Source organism: Melanotaenia boesemani, chromosome 3, assembly GCF_017639745.1.
Source record: "Melanotaenia boesemani isolate fMelBoe1 chromosome 3, fMelBoe1.pri, whole genome shotgun sequence".
Lineage (NCBI taxonomy): Eukaryota > Metazoa > Chordata > Actinopteri > Atheriniformes > Melanotaeniidae > Melanotaenia > Melanotaenia boesemani.
Genome location: NC_055684.1, coordinates 25,317,499 through 25,335,969, shown reverse-complemented (window position 1 = coordinate 25,335,969; position 18,471 = coordinate 25,317,499). Strand labels below are relative to the sequence as shown.

The following is an 18,471-nucleotide window of genomic DNA, read 5'->3' as shown; positions in this document are numbered from 1 at the left end:
TCCCTACGCCCAGATGAAAGGCTATGGCGGACAATAAAAATGCTATTTAAATGCAAGGGTGTTTGTGTGCGGGTGAGAGATATTTCCTGCTGAAAGTGAGCTGCTGCATCCTGATAAATAGTAAATATAAGGGAATGTGATTTACATTTATCTTGCAGAGGCAGCCAATATGAATTTCAGTAAATCCTAGAAGATGGGGATTTAAGGAGGAAAATGACTGAGACTGATTCACATGCTGTGTGTCCCACGCAGCTGAAATGCCTATAAGGTGGAGAGTGGCACTGCCTTTATTAAAGTATAGTTGCAGACATCGATCCTATCTAAAACACTTATTACAAACAGGCATATGCACTTTCACAAGCTCATTGGTGGAGATTTCCTCCCTCACCCTACAATGTGAGGGTGACCTACTCAATAATAATAATAATAATAATAATTATTATTATTATTATTATTATTAATGATAATAATAATAATAATAATAGTGAAATGTGTCTGTGGGAATATGATGCTGGACAGGTGAAGTGTCTCTGTCACAAACCCTTGGTGACTCATCTCCTCAGGGACTTGGGTCAGGGTGCAGGGGCTTATGGGATGGCTGGGGAAGATCGAGAGTTTGTCTGCTGTGAACCTGCCCTGCTAGCCTGAGGTTTGGGATGTTGTCTAGCTGCATGTGGTTCCTGTTAGTTCCAGATGCCACTCTGACAGGTGCATAGCTGTGATTAATACTCCCTGACTGCTTCCCTCACCCATTCTGTCCCTCCTTCCTTCTGTTTCTTTCTGCATGTCCTTCATTGGGTTTTTTTGTTACTCTGTCTACTTACCTTCTCAGTCACATGCACTTCCTCAAAGTTTATTCAATACAAAAACAGATTTATTTATTTATTTGTTTATTTATTTATTTATTTATTTATTTATTTATTTATTTATTTATTTATTTTATTTTATTTTAAAAAAGTCCAGCGACTTGATTATTACCAGCAAGCTTCATTGCTCTTGTCTCCTCCTTGACAATAAGGGAGGTTGTTGGGTCCTCAGCTGGTTGTCTTATGCAGCAGCTCTCTCCTCTCAGTCTCCAGCTGAGAGCTATTTCACTATTTATTTACATGCAATTATGGCTATGAGGTGCAGATATTAACACTGTCAAGAACAATTTGACCTGACATTTTTCACTAGACCTGGCCCCTGCTGTTTGCAGCCTCCACCTCCTTCTCATCTTCCTCCCTCCCTTCTTTTCTCCCTCACTCCCTCAATCCGCCTCGCCTTCCTCCTGGAGCTGTTCTCTCGCGCACACACAGTCCGTGCCTCGCTGAAACCACTCTCCTGGAATCAGAAAATCTGCCGTTTAATTTAGAAAAGGCGTCTGTGTGAGGTGCAAAGAGTTGAAGTCTGCGTGTTTGTGCATGTATGTGTGTGTGTGTGCACTGAGAGGGGCTCTCTTGTTCCCAGTGGCTGAATCCATCCCATAGTTACTCAAGCATATCACTAGCAGAGAATAGAGGATTGCTCCCCACACGTTCTTCAATTGCAGTCCAATAGACGGCATATTAACCTCTGGTTAGTGCAGGGCCAAGTTTATAGCTTGGGGGGGGGCAGCTTCCTTCAGCTTGAACAGCTGTGCTTTCCTTGACACTAGCATGAGAAAAAGTGGACTAGAAGAAAGATTTAGCTTAATGAAAATTTGTAAGGAGACACAAGGAGAGGTGTGGACAGGCCTAACATAAATATGAATTCTGCTCCACTTCCACTTGTTTAAGCCTCTTTTGTATGCATGAACAACCTCATGGAGCTCAGACAGAGGCGCAGAGTGGATAACGTGTTGTGAGGAGTGACAGCTTGTTCCACTGCCCGCTAATCGTCCTCATCTGTGCCTGACTTGTCAATGCCCAGAGTCTGTCAGTGCCAATCAGCCACTTAATTGAACACAATTAGCACCCCACCTCAACCCCCTACTTGCATTACATTCTTCAAAGGCCGAGCTCCAGCATCTTCTCCCCCACGCCCCACCCATTTCACCTCTTACTCTGCCTCCGTCTCTTCATCCTGTGGCTCTAGTTGAGGACACTTTTCAGTTTTTATTAATGTGCCGCGGCCAATTAACGCAGTGGCATGCAAGCTAGAGTCCGTCATCTGCTGCCTGCCACCATCCCAGCCGTCTGCTGCGGCCCCACGCCACCCCTCGCGCCACCTCCACCGTGACCAAAACGCTTTAATTCAATTTATGCAATCACTGTTATTTTTAAATAGTCATTTTGTCTGCTCAGATGAGGGGCCTTACTGCCCGCTGGGCCGGCCCTCTCATGTGAGGGCTGGGGGAAGGGCGGGATGCTGTGGGAGTAAGAATTGACTGACTTGGGGGTGATGTTGGTGATGGTGGGGAGGGTCCCTGATATTTTCATTTATTATTTGCGTCATTCATTTCAATCTTCTTTCAGGTCATTAAGTTTGATTGAGATTTTACAAAAGATTTGAGGAAATGAAAAATATGCTCTACATTTTCAATATATGATTGTGAGCCATCATTTAAAATTTTGGTGTCTCCAAAGTCAGACAGTTTCCAGACTCTGGATCTGTGTCACTTGTGGGTCAAAGAATTAACCAAGATTCTATTGCTGTAATCACACCCTCAGGACTGGCCTTCAAATATTGATCTGAAATTCAGCGTCATCACTACGGATCTTTAATCGTTCCCTGCCAGTATGAGTATCAGCCAGACAGATCTGCTAAGGTGCACAATGCTATTCTGCAATACTCAGATAACTTACGGACGTTTGGAGTGCTCATTTTTCCCTGTCTGCCCCGGTGACCTCTGCCTAACTTAAAGGTACATCTTGAGGGCATTTTGATTTGGGCAAAGCGGGGAGGTATCAGTGACAGAGGAACTAATCCAGTATTGCGCAGATTAAGAGTATTTGTGGAGTGGGGTGTGTTGGCGCTGGCGCTGGGAATGGAACAGAAGGGGTTCCTATCAGCTCTCCAGGCAGGCTGGCCCTCAGGCCAACGCAGTCCTACAGGAGTCTTTGTACTTACTAAAGCCTCTACTTTCCTCTCACTCACTCTATATCACTCTCTCCTCTGCCTTCTTTCTATAGTCTATAGCTAATATATCCTTAGCGCTCCATTTCCTGTCTTTGCACTTGTGAATTTGTGTTGTTTTAATTCAGTATATGACTGCACACATACTATGATGGGGTGCAACCATCACATCTGTGATACATGTAATAGAGGCATAAATGCAATATGTTTTTTATTGTAGATTTATATAAGATGTAAGCAGCTGAAGTTGATTAATATTAAATGTGTTGAGAGGCACATTTGCAGTCTTTCTATACTGACTTTTTCTTTCTCTCTTTCTGCTTTCATATCTCTTGTATAACTCACATTGCTTCTTTCAGCTGTCTGTGTCACGTTGTTTTAGTCTAGGGAGAAATCCAACAAAGAACGAGTCAAACATTCACGCAAACAAAAAAAAACAAAAAAAAAATGTAATTTGACTGTTGAAGAAATTAGGGAGGTATGAAAGGGCCTCTTTTTGTCTCAAGTGTGCTATTTATTTATCTGAAAGGATGCACATTGTATCAATTTACACTTCCCCACTCACTTTGCCACAGGCTGCAGGGCTCAGAAGTTGAGAGAATTAATTACTTTTTTATTATTATTTATAAAGTAATCTATCTGTAGAGAGTGTGAGCAGAAAAAGGAGAAGAAGAGGGTGAGGGGAGGGGAGGAAAGGGGGTTTGAGAGAGAGGCAGGGAACGCCCTGGAGCATTGTCCTTTAAACTAGGTCCTGGCTCACATTATCTCCCAAACCAGCACTCACACAACGTCAAACAACAAACGAACTCCGGGCTGTTGAGGACGCTTCATGCAAGGAGGGAAAGGGAGGTGGGGGGAGAGAAGGAGGAGGTGGAGGGAGAGAGAGAGAGAGAAGCAGAAAGAAACTGCACTACAAGGAAATGCTGCACTTATATATCGAATGATGTTTTCTTTACTCCAAAGTTTTATATTAACTTAAACTTCATAATTCTTGTGTAAGCTCCACCTGTCTAATGCCTCAGTTAATGTGACATTGATACCTGCTTGGAGTTTGTAACTTTTGAGGCAAATTCAGTTGGAATAAAATACACTGTGCCAATATTTTAGATCTTTAGTGGTGGTTTTATGTAGCATTGCAGTAACAGAAATATGTAAACGTATCCAGTAACAAATGTATTTTTTGACCTTATGTGGTAAACTTTAGTAGAAAAAGCCTTTATTGGAACATGAAAGCAGCTAAAACCAATTTAAACTAATCTCACTGACTGCAACAATAGTAGATACTGGTGAAAGGAAACAACTTGGACAGATAAGTTCACCACTATCTCTGCCTTTATCAGACTGAGTCCAGTGGTGAAACTATTGATTTTTATTTAGCAGTGTGAACACAATACATATGAGAATCTGACTGCTCCAGCAAAATGTTACTTTTCCCCTCAAGCAAAACATAAATTATTAACACCAAGTTTTTTTTTTCTCCTGAGGACGTCTGAAGGATACCCTGACACACGTCAACACTTGTCACACTCTGAAAGTGGCCAACCCATCCTAATGTGCTAAAATAGCAAAACTGCAATATGTCCATGATAAGAAGTCATCTTCTTTTGAAGAACTTTTACGAGCATTAAAAATAATAGAGCCAGTTGTTGGCTATTCTGTTTCAATAAGGAAGCGATGTAATCAAGCTTTAATTAACCAATGACTAAAATGGACTTCTACCCTCCAGCTGTCTCTCTCAGGACACTTTAATTCCTCCCCCTTCACTTTAAGCGAACCATCAGAACATTCACTCCTCTTCCTCCGCTGTGTGTTCAGCTCAGCTCCATATGTGAGGGAGCATAACATGTGTCCAGCACTGAAGAGGACCATGAATCTCTCTCTTATGGATAAATGTCACATGCTCTGTCCACAGATTTGGAGGGGACGGTGGGGGTTTCCTCACTGATAGAATTAACATGTGGAAATGACTTACCAGCCTTTATGTTTCTGATGTTTCTGATGTGCCTGATGTGCGTCGAGTGCTTCATATTTCCAGGGAGGCCCTTCCAAAGATATGATTAATTTCCAGAATGTGGTAAATTTCCCCTCTGTGAATGCTGCTGGTTAGCGCATCATTTGCAGACCATTTGTCTTGCCTCTGCAAGAGTGTATGAGTATGCATGTGTATGTTTGTGCATGCATGCTTACAAACATATGTCTGTCTGTGTATCACCCTGTTTAACCACCACCATGATGGGCTAATTGGTTTAGCAGCCAAGGGGCCAAAGGCCAGTGTAGCATAGCAAAGCTCAACATGAACCTGATGTTGAAAGGCAGGCTTCTCTGCTATAGGTGGGAAGCATGTGTGGGACATTTCCCTTATTACCACACCCTCGCTTTCGCTCTCTCTCTCTCTCTCACACACACACACACACATACCACTTTGCATTTTTCACTTAAAGAAACTCACAGCATGAGAAAACAAAATTCTTCACAGCGTCCTGTGCTTCCGATTGCAGGAGTACTGAAATTAATCCCTCCTATTTTAATATATTTTAAGGCCTTCTTCTGACAAATGTCTCTTGCTATTACAATAATCTACTACACAGAATCGGCAGCTTTTATGTACTATGAATAATATACACACTGTAATGTTCAGACGAGCCTGGACCTAAAGTATCAGCAGCCCCCTCACTTTGGTTTGTGGAGTCTACTTTGTGTAGGGATCTAAGGGGATCATTTACCAGTTCCAATGGCATTACTATTCATGAGATGGGTAGGCTAGGGGCGAAGGATTAGGGACTCCCTTGGTGCTTGTTGTGCCGTAGACTGGGGCTCAGGCCTCAGGCTCTGGGACAGGGGCTGTCTGGCAAGGATGGTGGGTCTATTATCACCCTGGGACCCTTCTGTCCCACAGCAGAACACTTACTGGCAGTGCCAACTAATGGAAACAGTGTCTCTTGTTCCCTTTCTCCTTTTTTTTTTGACCTCCTGCCCTTGCGCTTTAAAAAAAAAAAAAAATGGGGGGGGGGGGGTTCCCTTTCCCCATTTCAAAGTTGAAATGGTACATTTCTACTGGCATCTTCACCGTGAAGAGCAAGGATGGACCTATACTTGCAGGAAAAAATAAGTACTTTCCCTCAACTCGGTCAGTGCTTTGATCCTCACTTTTCCAAGTTTCTAACATCTTTCTCTCCCCCTGCTCCCTCCAGGTGATGAGTATTCTGAGTAACCCCAGCGCGGTACCCTCTCAGCCCCAGCACGACTTTTCCATTTCCCCCCTGCACAGCAGCCTGGAGAGCTCCAACCCCATCTCAGCCAGCTGCAGCCAGCGCTCGGACACCATCAAGAGTGTAGACAGCCTGGCTTCTTCTCAGTCATACTGCCCTCCCACCTACAGCGCCACCAGCTACAGTGTGGACCCCGTCACTGCAGGCTACCAGTACAGCCAGTATGGCCAGAGTAAGTGAATACTCCATCATTTATTCTATTCTTGTGACAAGGGATACTCATTCTTCTCTATGCTCTAATCAAGTTGAATAAACTTCAAAAAGCCTGAAGTGATGCCCAACTCTCAGGCAAGAGAGCTTCCTAACCTTTGCACCCTGGATGGTAGACACGTGCTCTTGATAAAGACACCCCCTCCTTTGCTCCACCACCTCCATCCTGGTACAGAGCTGCCTTAGTCACACCCCACTCCACTTGGATGGGAAAGAGAAGAGGGCCACTTCAAAGAACGGCACACCCTCGGGGGCCACAGTGTCCTCTTGCCCACCTCTCTTTCTCTTGTTTCCATCACACACACCCTCAGGGCAGGAAAGAGTTTGCTTTATTAGATTAGCATAATTGACTGATGCTGTCACAGCCATTCATAAGAGGTAAAATGAAGCACACTTCCCCAGCAAACCAACCAGCACGAGCTAGCTGACATTTGTTTGTATTTATGAGTAAGTCCTAAAAATGGCTCGATTGTGCATCTGGTTATTCTCACTTTTCAAATGCATTTCAGTTGCACATGGATGCAAGTGAGCGCGTGCCAGTCTGCTCTGTTTCGGGTGTGTGCTCCAGCATTTTGTCAGCAGCAAGAAACTGATGGGAGTGCGGATGTGAGCTGATGTGAGGTTAATTAAGATGGTGATTGAGCACAGTAGATGGGTAATGAATGGAGGAGAGAGGAGAGAGCTGCTGTCTGAGGATGAAAATGATCGGCCATGTGGAGTGTGGAGGGCATGAAATCAGAGATGCCAGTAGTAATGAAGACTGGCACACAGAACACACACGGGGACCCGTGTGAGTGACAGCATGGAGACTTTACCAGGATGCACATGCTCTGTGCCAGCAGCATGCCAACCTCAGACAAGGGACAAGGGAGGGTTTTTATGTCTCTCTCCCACTGTGTGAATTGTTTTTATTTGATTCATTCTTTTCTGCCACAACTTATTTAAGCATTAATCAGAGGAATAAGATGAGAGTGATGAGGACATATGTCTCTGGAGTCTACCACCTGTCTCATGTGTGTTCGCTTGTTTCTGTCTTGTTTCCGTGCAGCTGCTGTAGACTACCTGGCTAAGAACGTGAGCTTGTCCACCCAGAGGAGGATGAAACTTGGGGACCACTCAGCAGTGCTGGGGCTGCTGCAGGTGGAGACAGGACAGGCCTACTAAAACAACCCCGCACCTCCTTCTCTACGTTTCACTCTCTGCCACCTTCCTCCACTCTCCATCAAGTCTGGATTCCAGCTCGCCACTCTGCTGCTCGCTCCACAGCTCGGCCATGACATCAGAGAAAGTGACACCAGTGGGTGTGATATGTCGCTCTGGGGAATGGAACTAAACTTTTTCAAATGCTTTCAGTCACCAGGCGGCTTTACATTGTTTCTTCTTAATTCATCAGGCACAATTGCCTGCAACACGTACTTCAGTCCATTCGCACAAAACGTTGTTTATTTTGTTTAGAGGGCCAGACAGAACTCCAAGGATGGTGGTCTGCATTGGTCCAGAGTCCTCGATGTCATGGCTGCAGTCCAGCACACATTTAGAGCCATCAACAACATGTACTTTAACCTTGCTGTTCATAGTAGTTAACAAAACCAATATCACTCAAATGACTCTTATTCTTGTTCCTTTTTGATATTGTTAAGATTATTGTTGCTGTTATATGATTATGGTTAATGTGATTTTTGTTGTTCTTTGATTCCATTCGTATCTCTTTTCTCTGTTAAATGTCAGTGTCTAAAAACACAGCAGATGACAGACGATCTGGGAGTGAGTGTCTGTTGTGTGTGCATGTTTGCGTGTCAGCACATTCACACAAGAGAGGTTGATTGTTTTTCAAGCTGCTGTTCCCCGAGCTCGAATGTTCATGAGCGATTTGACCTTCCCACTTTCATATTCCTCTTGACATTCCTAAAGAACTTGGCCACTCTGTGGGAAGTCTGGCTGGATGGATTCTGCAGGGAATTTAAGCAGCGTTTTGGCGACCAATAGCTCTCCCCTTGTAACCTCCATCCCATCCTTAGCCGTGGCCCGTAGGGAGGGGAGGGGGCATTGTTTGCAAAAACAGGATTGGGGAAATTAATGTATTTTGAAATATGGACCTTGCCAAGGAGGGCTAACTCAACCCCACCTCCCCTCCCCACTCCTTCCAAATCCCATCTGCCAGGGAATCCTGTTTGAGTTAAATAGTGTGTAAAGCAGATTAAATCACACAAATATAAAGCTAATTCACAGTGACCCTTTCCATCACTAGCCAGTATTTCAGTTATATAGCCTCCATGGCACATTTTGTAAATGCACCTTTTGATTTGTTTCCACTTTCTGACTAAATAAGCATTCCTTCATAACATTCCTCAGGCTCCATCTACAAATACTGTGTAAGCATTCCAGCATTTTCTGTTGTGAGATTAAAAAGTAGACAAGCTGTGCCATTCACATGAACTCTGGAAAATCCCATAATCCAGTCAGTTGTGAAAGGCCACAGGTAGGACCACTGATTGGCCCCCTAACTATGGTTTGGACCAGAGCCCCGTCAAATCTTTTACTTTGACAAATTCACCCAACTGTACAAAAAAGATTGTTTTGTTTTGGGTTTTTTTTTTTGTTTGTTTGTTTTGTTTTTTGTTTTAAATGAAAGTAATAGTGGATATGCGAATTTTGTGTAACAAGCATAGTTGACTTTTAACATAATCCAGGACCAGCTGTTCCCTTGAGGTGAATGTGACTTTTTTTTTTTTTTTTTTTTAAAAAAAAGGACATCCTTGTGATAATATTCACAGAATTGTTAACAGTCAAAATAGGATTTGGTCCTTTGGTGAGTTAAAAACTGAAAAACATGTACAGTAGCTGGAGCAGAATGTGTATTGTTTCTTTATAAAGAGTATGTTTTATACTATAACAAAACTACATTGAGTGGGAGGTATAAGCAGGGGATCTGTGGAAGTAAATGTTCATTTGAGTTTCTTTAACTGGCTTGTTTTCTATTGTTTTGGTTTCATTTTATTCAGTTGGTTTCTTTGTTGCAGATTAAAAGTTTTGTTTCTAGTTTTGGCCCACATGAGAACGAATTTGTATAAATTAGTCAAATATCAATTAAATTGGGAGCATTTAATTTAAAGCTGAGTGAAAGAGGATCAAAACTGAGCTCGAAGGAAAATGAGAGCTTGGTAATACGAATGAACTCCCTGGATCCACATGGTGTGTTTGAAAAGTGGCTGTAAGAGGCATCATCGGCTGTCAGAGAATTCTGGCCACCTGGTTTACAGACTGATTATTAGCGCAGACCAGCTCTGACCGGACCATGGACTTGTCAGCCATTCTGTTGTCGCACTGGCAATGGCTGGAGCATGGCTGGTGATCGGACAGTCACAGCATCCTCTCCCTGTGACAAAAACTGACCAGTCACGTTTGATTTGTGGACCAATAAGACTTGAGGAGAACAAAGTAATGCTGACTCCGCACTGAACCGCAGCCACTGCAGCTGCTCCACTCAGACGCCTCACTTGTGTATATTTTAAAAAGGAAGAATTTTAGAATTGTCTTTAGTGTATTGAACCCATTTCTAACACTTGCGTCAATAAACATTTGGATATTTAAGACATACAGCTCTTTCCCCCTCCTCCCGTCCTGTTAACCTGTTTAGTTGCTTTCTGACATCTGTGCTTTGATTTACTCCTTTTTCTGTTCCGCATGTGTGTATATTATCATGGTATAATTTATTCTGCTGTATGAAGTATTAGAGTAGTGGGAAACTTGTATTGGTATTTACTACCTTCAGCCTGTTGGTGTGTTTACTGTAACACTGGCGTAACTGTTATCAATTAAAGATCCAAAACTGACATTTGTCCCTTTTTTATTGTGTGCTTTCTTTTAAATTTGCTTTAGTTGTTATTGCTCTCCGTTTCTTCATATATGTGTAGTCATTAAATGGATTAATTCAGTGTGATCTTGCTACTGTATTTGTGGAGCATATGAAACATAGCAGTTTCACTCCAAAAAAAGAAAAAAAATAGATGACTACATTTTCTAAACTATATTATTGTTTTATACTCAATTCTAGTTTTTAAAACTCTTACATGCATTTTGGATCGATGGTAGTGTAACAGCTCAATCAGGCCATTTAAATGTACCACCGTCCTTGTGCCAGACTACATGCACAAGAAGCAAATTGAGTCTGATGCCAAAATGTTTGGACAGTGTGAAAAAATGTTAAAAATATTCTGCTGCTTCTATTCCCCTGGGAGATCATCAGACATGTAGGTATAAGCATAGTCACTGCACAGATGTTGTCTTTAAGTTACTTGAATGGTGATTTTGTCAGATGACACGAGAGTTTTAATTTTATTAGAAAACAGTATTGAAATTCATTGTATGACTGTAAGTTGGCATGCAGTCTGGGCTGCTTTTCAGTCACACCCTTTTAGCCATCTGACAAAAGCACCAGGAAAATAATGAGAGGAATTTGGCTGCATTGATACATGCATACGCTATACTGTTATGCAAAAATACCCCCAAAAAGGAAGCAAAAATATGAAACTTTAGAACATGTGCAGCGCACTGAGGTTAGTTTAGCATGTACATGCAGGAGTAATTCGCCCTCTACTTGCATTATCTAGCTGTATTTGTCCATTTTTTATATCTTGGTTTCATGCAACTTTGATGGGACTATGTGTTTTAAAAGTCTATTTTTGGTTGGACTTTTTTTTCTTCTTGTGTCATGTAAACCTAAATAAGCATACTCAAATATGTGAAATAATTACATTTTCAAGGCTACAAAAACATTTCAAGCTTGGCTTTTTCTTTGCATACTGTAACATACTTATGTTTTGCATTTCGTGAAACTGTAACAAATGTGATGTTGCACAACTATTACATGTTCAAAAAGGCTTACATAGAGTTAAGAGGGGGTGGACGGTGATATTATACCATGGACACAGAGAAACTTTGAGTCCACCTAACCCATATTGTCCAACAACTTTACTCTTTTGGCATTGCTGTCATTCGTGGTTGATTAAGGTCAGGCATAAAAAATATACATGATTAGGCTTAAAATGAATAACTTTATTCTTTTGTTTTACATACATTGAATACTTCCTGGAACAAAACAACATGCAATTAAATAAAAGTTATTCTGGCACAATTTCTACACTTTTATTGGGCTACTGCCATATTTTAGATTAGTTTTTTGACAAATATTTTATGATTGATTGATCATTTAGTGACTAAGAAAGAATGATATTAACTCTGTTTTGATTTTTTTTTTTTTTTTATGAGCATTTACAGCTTTTAGTCTCATTTTAATCATTGTAAAACTAACTTCATCATGTCTGTTCTACTGGGCATTGAAAACAGTCACATTCCTGTGATTCAGTAGACTAAAGAAATTACTGAGGAAAATGCTATTTCCCATTTTATTAATAACCTTGCTATGATTTATAAAACAAATCAATTACAAATCTTCTACATATTTTATCTATTTGCATTTAACTATTACCCTGTCTATGTGTAATAGTTGTGGGGTCACTGGGCCACTGATTGTTCCAGCACTGGTGATGTGATTAGCGAGTGACGAGAGCTCAGACATCCAAAAACCGAGAGACACAGACAGAGAGTGTGTCAAAGCTGCAGCTGTAGGAAGTAATTCATTCTGTCCGCTGACCAGCAGCCCTTGCCTCTCCCATTGCTGTCTGGGGAATGTAGCCTGCAAATCTCTGCGGTATGGTGTGAATGCAGGGGAACTAACCAGTGCGGTATGGCAGCATCCGCTGTGTTTTATATTACATGTCAGAACAGTGAGACTCATTCACTTTTTACCAACAGCACTGCTGGAGATATGTCCAACATGCCTTAGGTATGGTCTCTCAGTCCTGATGGAAAACAATAAGAATGTTTTAAACATGTTGGCTGTGTCTACAGTCACAGCACCTATAAAATGTTGATACATACTCTTGTGTAAAGTGGCACAGATTGCAAATTGTGCCAGAGTGCATGGTGTGAGATGTATTTAGAGTTTTTATAACATCAAATCACAACCAATACTGTTTATCTGCGTTAAAATAAAACACATTAAAGGCATTATAATTTTAAGCATCATTAACATCAAATTGCATCAGGATATCAACCCAATGCTAAAAAAAAAAGTGTGTTCTCATCTGAATTAACTTCTATCCGACATGTTATCATGAGGTAAATGTTACTCAAATTTTATAAGTAAGAATAAACAGATGGTGAATATTCAGTTTTCCCTTTTAGAACTACAGATTTGAATCAGCTACAAACTATAGTCTTATCAACACTTTTTAACATCAAGGCTTATTTCAATTTTATGCAAATTAGAATTTTATTCTGTGTCTAATGGCAACACATGAAATTCTGTGTGTATTTATTTATTTATTTATTGTGGTATGACAACTATCAAATACCAAAGAGTAAAGTCAGCAATGACTGAGAGATTTCAGTCGACTTCTCAACACATTAAAAATGAATTGTTAGGAGGTTCTCTGCCTGCTGTGTGTCATTCCTCATATATTTCTCTAAAGGTTTGTGTTCTGGTTGTCCAGATTAGACCTTGGCATGTGTTATGGTTGTCCCCTTTGCTCCTGCCTGTTTCCAGAGTTGCCAGCCCAGGAGTTTTGTTTCCCTTCGGTCTGCTGTCACTCGAACTGGACAAAGTGGCAGCTCAGGCACTGGTGTGTGGGAGAGCTTTGTGACACTTCCCTCATCTCCTCTTTGATCCCCTAATTGATTGACTACAGGAGCAGAGGATAAACAGAGCCCACAAGAGCCGATTCCACTCGCCTCTCTGGAGTGGTTTAGATAAAGTGTAGAGGGCCGAGCTCTCCGTGCCTCCACTTCCTTCTCTATATGGTCATATGGCCATTGAAGGTGGCTCTGTGCCATGGTGGCTTAGCTGTAGGCTGCATCCTCAGGCCCTGGGCTTGCGTACTGCCCCGGAGTATAAATGGCTGGCGGTAATGGGTTTGTTTAGATCACAGGGATGGAAATGAAAGTCCTGAGCCTTGCTGTAGAGACCAGGAGGCCCTATCACTCAGGAAGGAGCCACACAGCCTCAGCCTGGTCATACCTACTTTGACAATGAGCCATGGAATAGAGGCTCTGATTCAGATCTAATTTAGGACCAGGCTCCTGAACCTGAGCATGCTGTGATAAATAACCTGCTGCTGAAGAGTGAGGAAAGCCATAAAGAGGAAAGAGGTAAAATACAAAAAACCAACGAGGGGAAAAAAATCAGGCCAGAAATGTCTTCATTTTAAAAGAAAAACTGCATTTGAAAACAAACTTTAGAGCGATTTAAACCAGATGCGATAATTATATTCCAATTTTACAAATTTTTCTTCAGAAAGAGTTCAGAACCGTGTGCAGGTATGCTAAGAAATGATTAAGAGATGCTCTGGGGGTCTTGGTTTTATTCTTTGAGATTATGTGTCACAGGGAGTAAAAAGCTCCCAGCTGTCGCCATGAAAGTACTTACAGTATAATAATCCCCCAAATCCTGTAATTATGCCAGCATACGCTGTGTACCTGAGCCTCAGCTTTGTGCTCGTCACCTCAAGGATCCCCCTGACACAGACAAAGAAGCACAGCTTTCTGTGCATATATCTCCTTCCCAACTATGTATTTTGCACTTGGAGGGATCTTATTTTCAGAATATTTCAGGTATTTTGAATTTCATGGTTACCCCTCTCAGGTATTATAGACAGATGATCAGTCATATGTAAGTGAAAAGCAGGAGCTCAAAAAGGTAATGTCCTACATTGAAGTCATCTGATTTACCAGACATCAGTGTGTCCCCATCGTAAAATCCTTCACCTGTGTTACACCCAATCAGTTAACTGATACTTCATTATATCAGTCTAGACTTTTCTATCCAATGCAGCAAATGCATATCTCTACACCTCCCTTAAAGCCATTTTAAAAGACAAAACAGAGCAGAAAAAAGTCAAAGTAAAGTTGTAAATCTAAGAAATCGGAGCAAGATAAAAATCACTGTGAAGCTGAGCTCGATTTACATTTAAAATCTGAGCTGCGTTCTCAAACTAATTAATATTAATAACAAAAATGGAAATGAGTGCAGTGGCAGCCCTAAGTGAAGAACAAGCTGGGTGCATTCAGTCAGGAGATTCATATACAAGCCCTTTCTCAGGAGAAGTGGGCTCTAAACAGGCGTGACGGCAGGGCATAGACCGCCATACACAGAGACAATTTTTCTAGATAATAGCCTATCACGCAGGATACAATTTAAATTAAAAAATGCAATTTTCACCTTGAAATGAACAAATGATTACAATTTCTATACAAATTAAGGCATCCAGGCTGTGCCTCAGTACTGTGCCAAGGCCATGAAACCTGACATAATTACCATGAAATACATTTTCAAATATTTGTATTTTGTCCATCGCTTTAAAACATGCCACTCTGCCTTCTGTGTGTTTGTGATCTCACCTTCTGGGGGAAATACATAAGAAAAAAAAGAGAAAATCATCAGAGATGAAAAGCCCTTCAACAGGAGAGATAAAAATGTGGGGAAAAAAAACAACCTCCCATACACACAGTAAATCAGCGCAGCTCCGCACAGCAGCCCCCGGAGCTATCTCTAAAAGCCAAATTACTGCTCCTTATCTAAGGAATCATATCTACCAGTTATCTGCTCCTGAGATAGGCTCCTCTCTCTCTTGTGCCTTATGCTCATCGGCAGAAAAGCTATTTATTTGTGATTACAGACACCCTTTGAATAAAAGATGTTTGTGTTTGAGATCCAAAGTTTCGACGGATTCTGAACTCTTCAGATTCTTCAGAGGGGAGAGTATTGAAGGCAGAACACCTTATTTGGGCAAGGTTGCTGGGGGTGGTCTGCTGCAGAGAGAGGGATGAAAGTGTAGCCGATGGGAAATATGAGACAAGACCTCAAACTTCTCTGACGCTTCATATCACATATGCTTTCAGAGGGGATTCACACTGAGATGAGGTGTCGAATTGACTTTAAATGCTCAACTTTGTGTTTGAGACACACGGAGACAGGAAGTTCTGGCGAGTATTTTGTAGAAAGCTGCCAAAAGCTGTAAAGTTTAAAGTTATTTTAGAGTTTCTCTACTCTAAGATATCTGTAGCTTTAAATGTGAAGGAACATATATGAGTCAAATGTGATTTTCTGGAAAATAGATGCATTTCAAAAGTGCCTAAAGTGATTCTATGAGGGGTTTGTAATGAAAACAAACAAGCTATGAGCATTTCTATTTAAATTCAAATTTATGAATGCATCTTGACTTACCTTATGTTCACATAAATAAAAAATGTTCAGATTGTTATCTATTTGCTGGCTTTAAAAACACGGTTTCATGGTCTTAACTTATTTTAATCGAAGCAGCAATCATGGACAACTTGTTAATCTTAAGCACCTCCTTTGCCCTCGGTTTACCTCCCCACTCTTTCCCTCCATCTGTTGAAGTCCCTCAGTCAGAGAGGCGCACATCAGATTTCAATAGTTGACCTCTTAATGCTGAGGTCAGTGCTGCACCGGCACCGATTTCACACTCAAGATGAAAGGGAAATGAACACTGAGGACGCTGGGAGTGACATGGGGCCCTGACCACGCCAGCCATTGCCACTCTAACCGCTTCACTGCACCAGCCAGTCTGAGGTGAGCCCAAGAGGAGGTGCTAAGATTGAGGTTTGGTTAAAGTCACTGACCTACAACAAATTCACAATGCCTGGTATGTTACATTTTAAATGTAGTAGGTCAGCAACCCAGTTTAAAACATAGTAAATAGTTTCATTAACATAATGTACATGTGTAATGTAATTGTTGCATTTGTTTTGTTTCATTTTGTTTTGTTTTTTTAATTGGGAATTAAAGGTGAAACTTCCACCTCTGATTGTCCATGTATGGTTGGAGGTTTGAGGTTTTTCTTCTTTTGAAACATTTTTGTTTTTCCATAGATAAACAAGCTTTGCACTGTTCAGTAATATCAAAGACTTCTCTAACTGTGAAAGAAATAAAGGTTTGATTTAGTGGCACTGAGAGGGAATTTTGTCCAATGGGTGCCTATGTGGTAACCTAGAGGTAGGATCAAATTATAAATGCAACGGTGGGGAACAAATACAAATAATCAGAAAATCTAAAGGTACCAAACATGACAGTGTCACCCTAATGAAGTGGGAGATCATAGCAAAAGATTTATAACAGTAAATACAGTCAATATAGTAACTTACACCTCAGGTGGAAATTGCAGGGCCAAACATCTTTAGAGGTGTAGGAGTCACTAAAGGTCACTATAGTTGCTCTAGTGCATCACAATATAAATATAAAAAACTGTATTTATCATGAAACTAGAGCCTGAAGCTTTTACAAATTTGTCAGGCATACTTATTTTTAAGGTAAATATGTATTATGTCTTAGCATAAAGATCAAAATAAGATTTAAAAAAATAGTATTGCAGAAATTAAAATGTTTAGGGTGAGGTGTTGAATGCATTTTCTAAGATTAAATTCAGTCCATTGTGCTGCATCAAAAGGATTGTAAATTCAATGGATGTAAAGATTTCAAAGTGAATCTCATCATATTTTATATTAAACAATCATCATAGTTTAAAATTCATTCTAAAATACTTTCATCTCATTCATTTCCACAGTGGCTTCCAGTTATAATGTATAAGACATGTCACCTGGGCCACTTCATCTATGAATTACATCTTCTGTAGTTTGCAGGTCTTGCAATGTGGATGTATTTGATTGCCAGATGATAGGCAGCTAAATTAAAAAAAAAAAAAAAAAAAAGCTGCAGTATTTAAAAAAAACAAAACACTGGAACAGAATATATATATTATTATTATCATATTATATTAATTTTCAGTCCAATTTTTTTTCATTATGAGTCACCTTATACTTGATGATGTTACCCTCAAATTTAGCAGTTTTGCCGACTCACGTTGACCTGAAAACATGCAGAAAGAGCTGTCCTGCATAATGAAAATGAGTAAAGAAGCAGGGCAAATATCTTATTTTACATATATGCTTTCCCATTGCTGATTGTGATTTAAATGCATATTTTTTTTCTGAACTGTAAGTCATTAAAATGACATTCAATTACGTCACTCCATTACATGCAATTAATTACTTAGTGACGATAAAACCAAATAAATTTCGCTGCGCTACTGATTAATGATGCAGCACAGGAAGTAGAGAAGCTCGTAGAAGCAGACACACATTAAGTAACCCTGCTAAAATCTGCAGGTCTGAGCAGCTTTAGGTAGCACAGCCATACGAGCTACTGAACCCTGACAGATTATTCTTTTCCACCAATGAGCTGGGGCCATTTTAAAAGTGCCCTGATGCTCGGCGTCTGCCTGCCCACTTACAACCCGCTCATTACTTGTGCATTTCTCAGAGGCCATTATTGAATGAACAGTGAGACAAGGCTTGCAGTGAATGGACAGTTTGGTTACACCGCCATGAGGCTTGAGCTCCTCAGAGTAATGTACCGCTTAAGTACCTGTCAGCTTTATAAAGGAGGGAGTAGACTGTGTAAATGTGTGTGTAAATAGAGTGTCAGATCAGGACCCCAGGGAGTGGAGCTGGGGAGTGTATGTGTGTGTGTGTGTGTGTGTGTGTGTGCATGTGTTTGTATCCCTGTTTTGTTCACTGATGCCTACGTGAGTGCATGTGTGTGTTAGAGAGCGTGCAAGTAAGGGGGTCACAATAATGATCGTTTAACCCTGCTCAGCATTCCCCAGGGCTCCTCGTCCCCCTTTTCGACTTCACAGTGCTGCAGGCTCTCTGCGTCTCTGCCTCTTCTGTCTGCTTCTCACGGCTGGGCACAGTTGGAGAGCGCCTCCTTATTCATTCATGAGAGGAGCACCGGATAAATAAAAAGGTTCATTACTGTGCTAAAGTGTTACTAATGACATGTACCTGCCACTGAGCACCTCCGAAAATCTAATGTGAC

General features: G+C 41.0%; 1 protein-coding gene across 2 annotated transcripts in view; it reads left to right on the top strand.

The window, feature by feature from the left end:
* Window positions 1-10,348, top strand: part of pax7a (paired box 7a) — a 43,682-nt gene extending 33,334 nt beyond the window's left edge. For both annotated transcript variants that reach the window (XM_041981429.1, XM_041981428.1), the window contains exons 8-9: window positions 6,228-6,477; window positions 7,564-10,348. In XM_041981429.1, the coding sequence (XP_041837363.1) occupies window positions 6,228-6,477; window positions 7,564-7,679 (366 nt within the window). In that variant the 3' untranslated portion in view covers window positions 7,680-10,348. The remainder of the gene's footprint in view (window positions 1-6,227; window positions 6,478-7,563) is intronic.
* The last annotated feature ends 8,123 nt before the right edge of the window (window positions 10,349-18,471 follow it).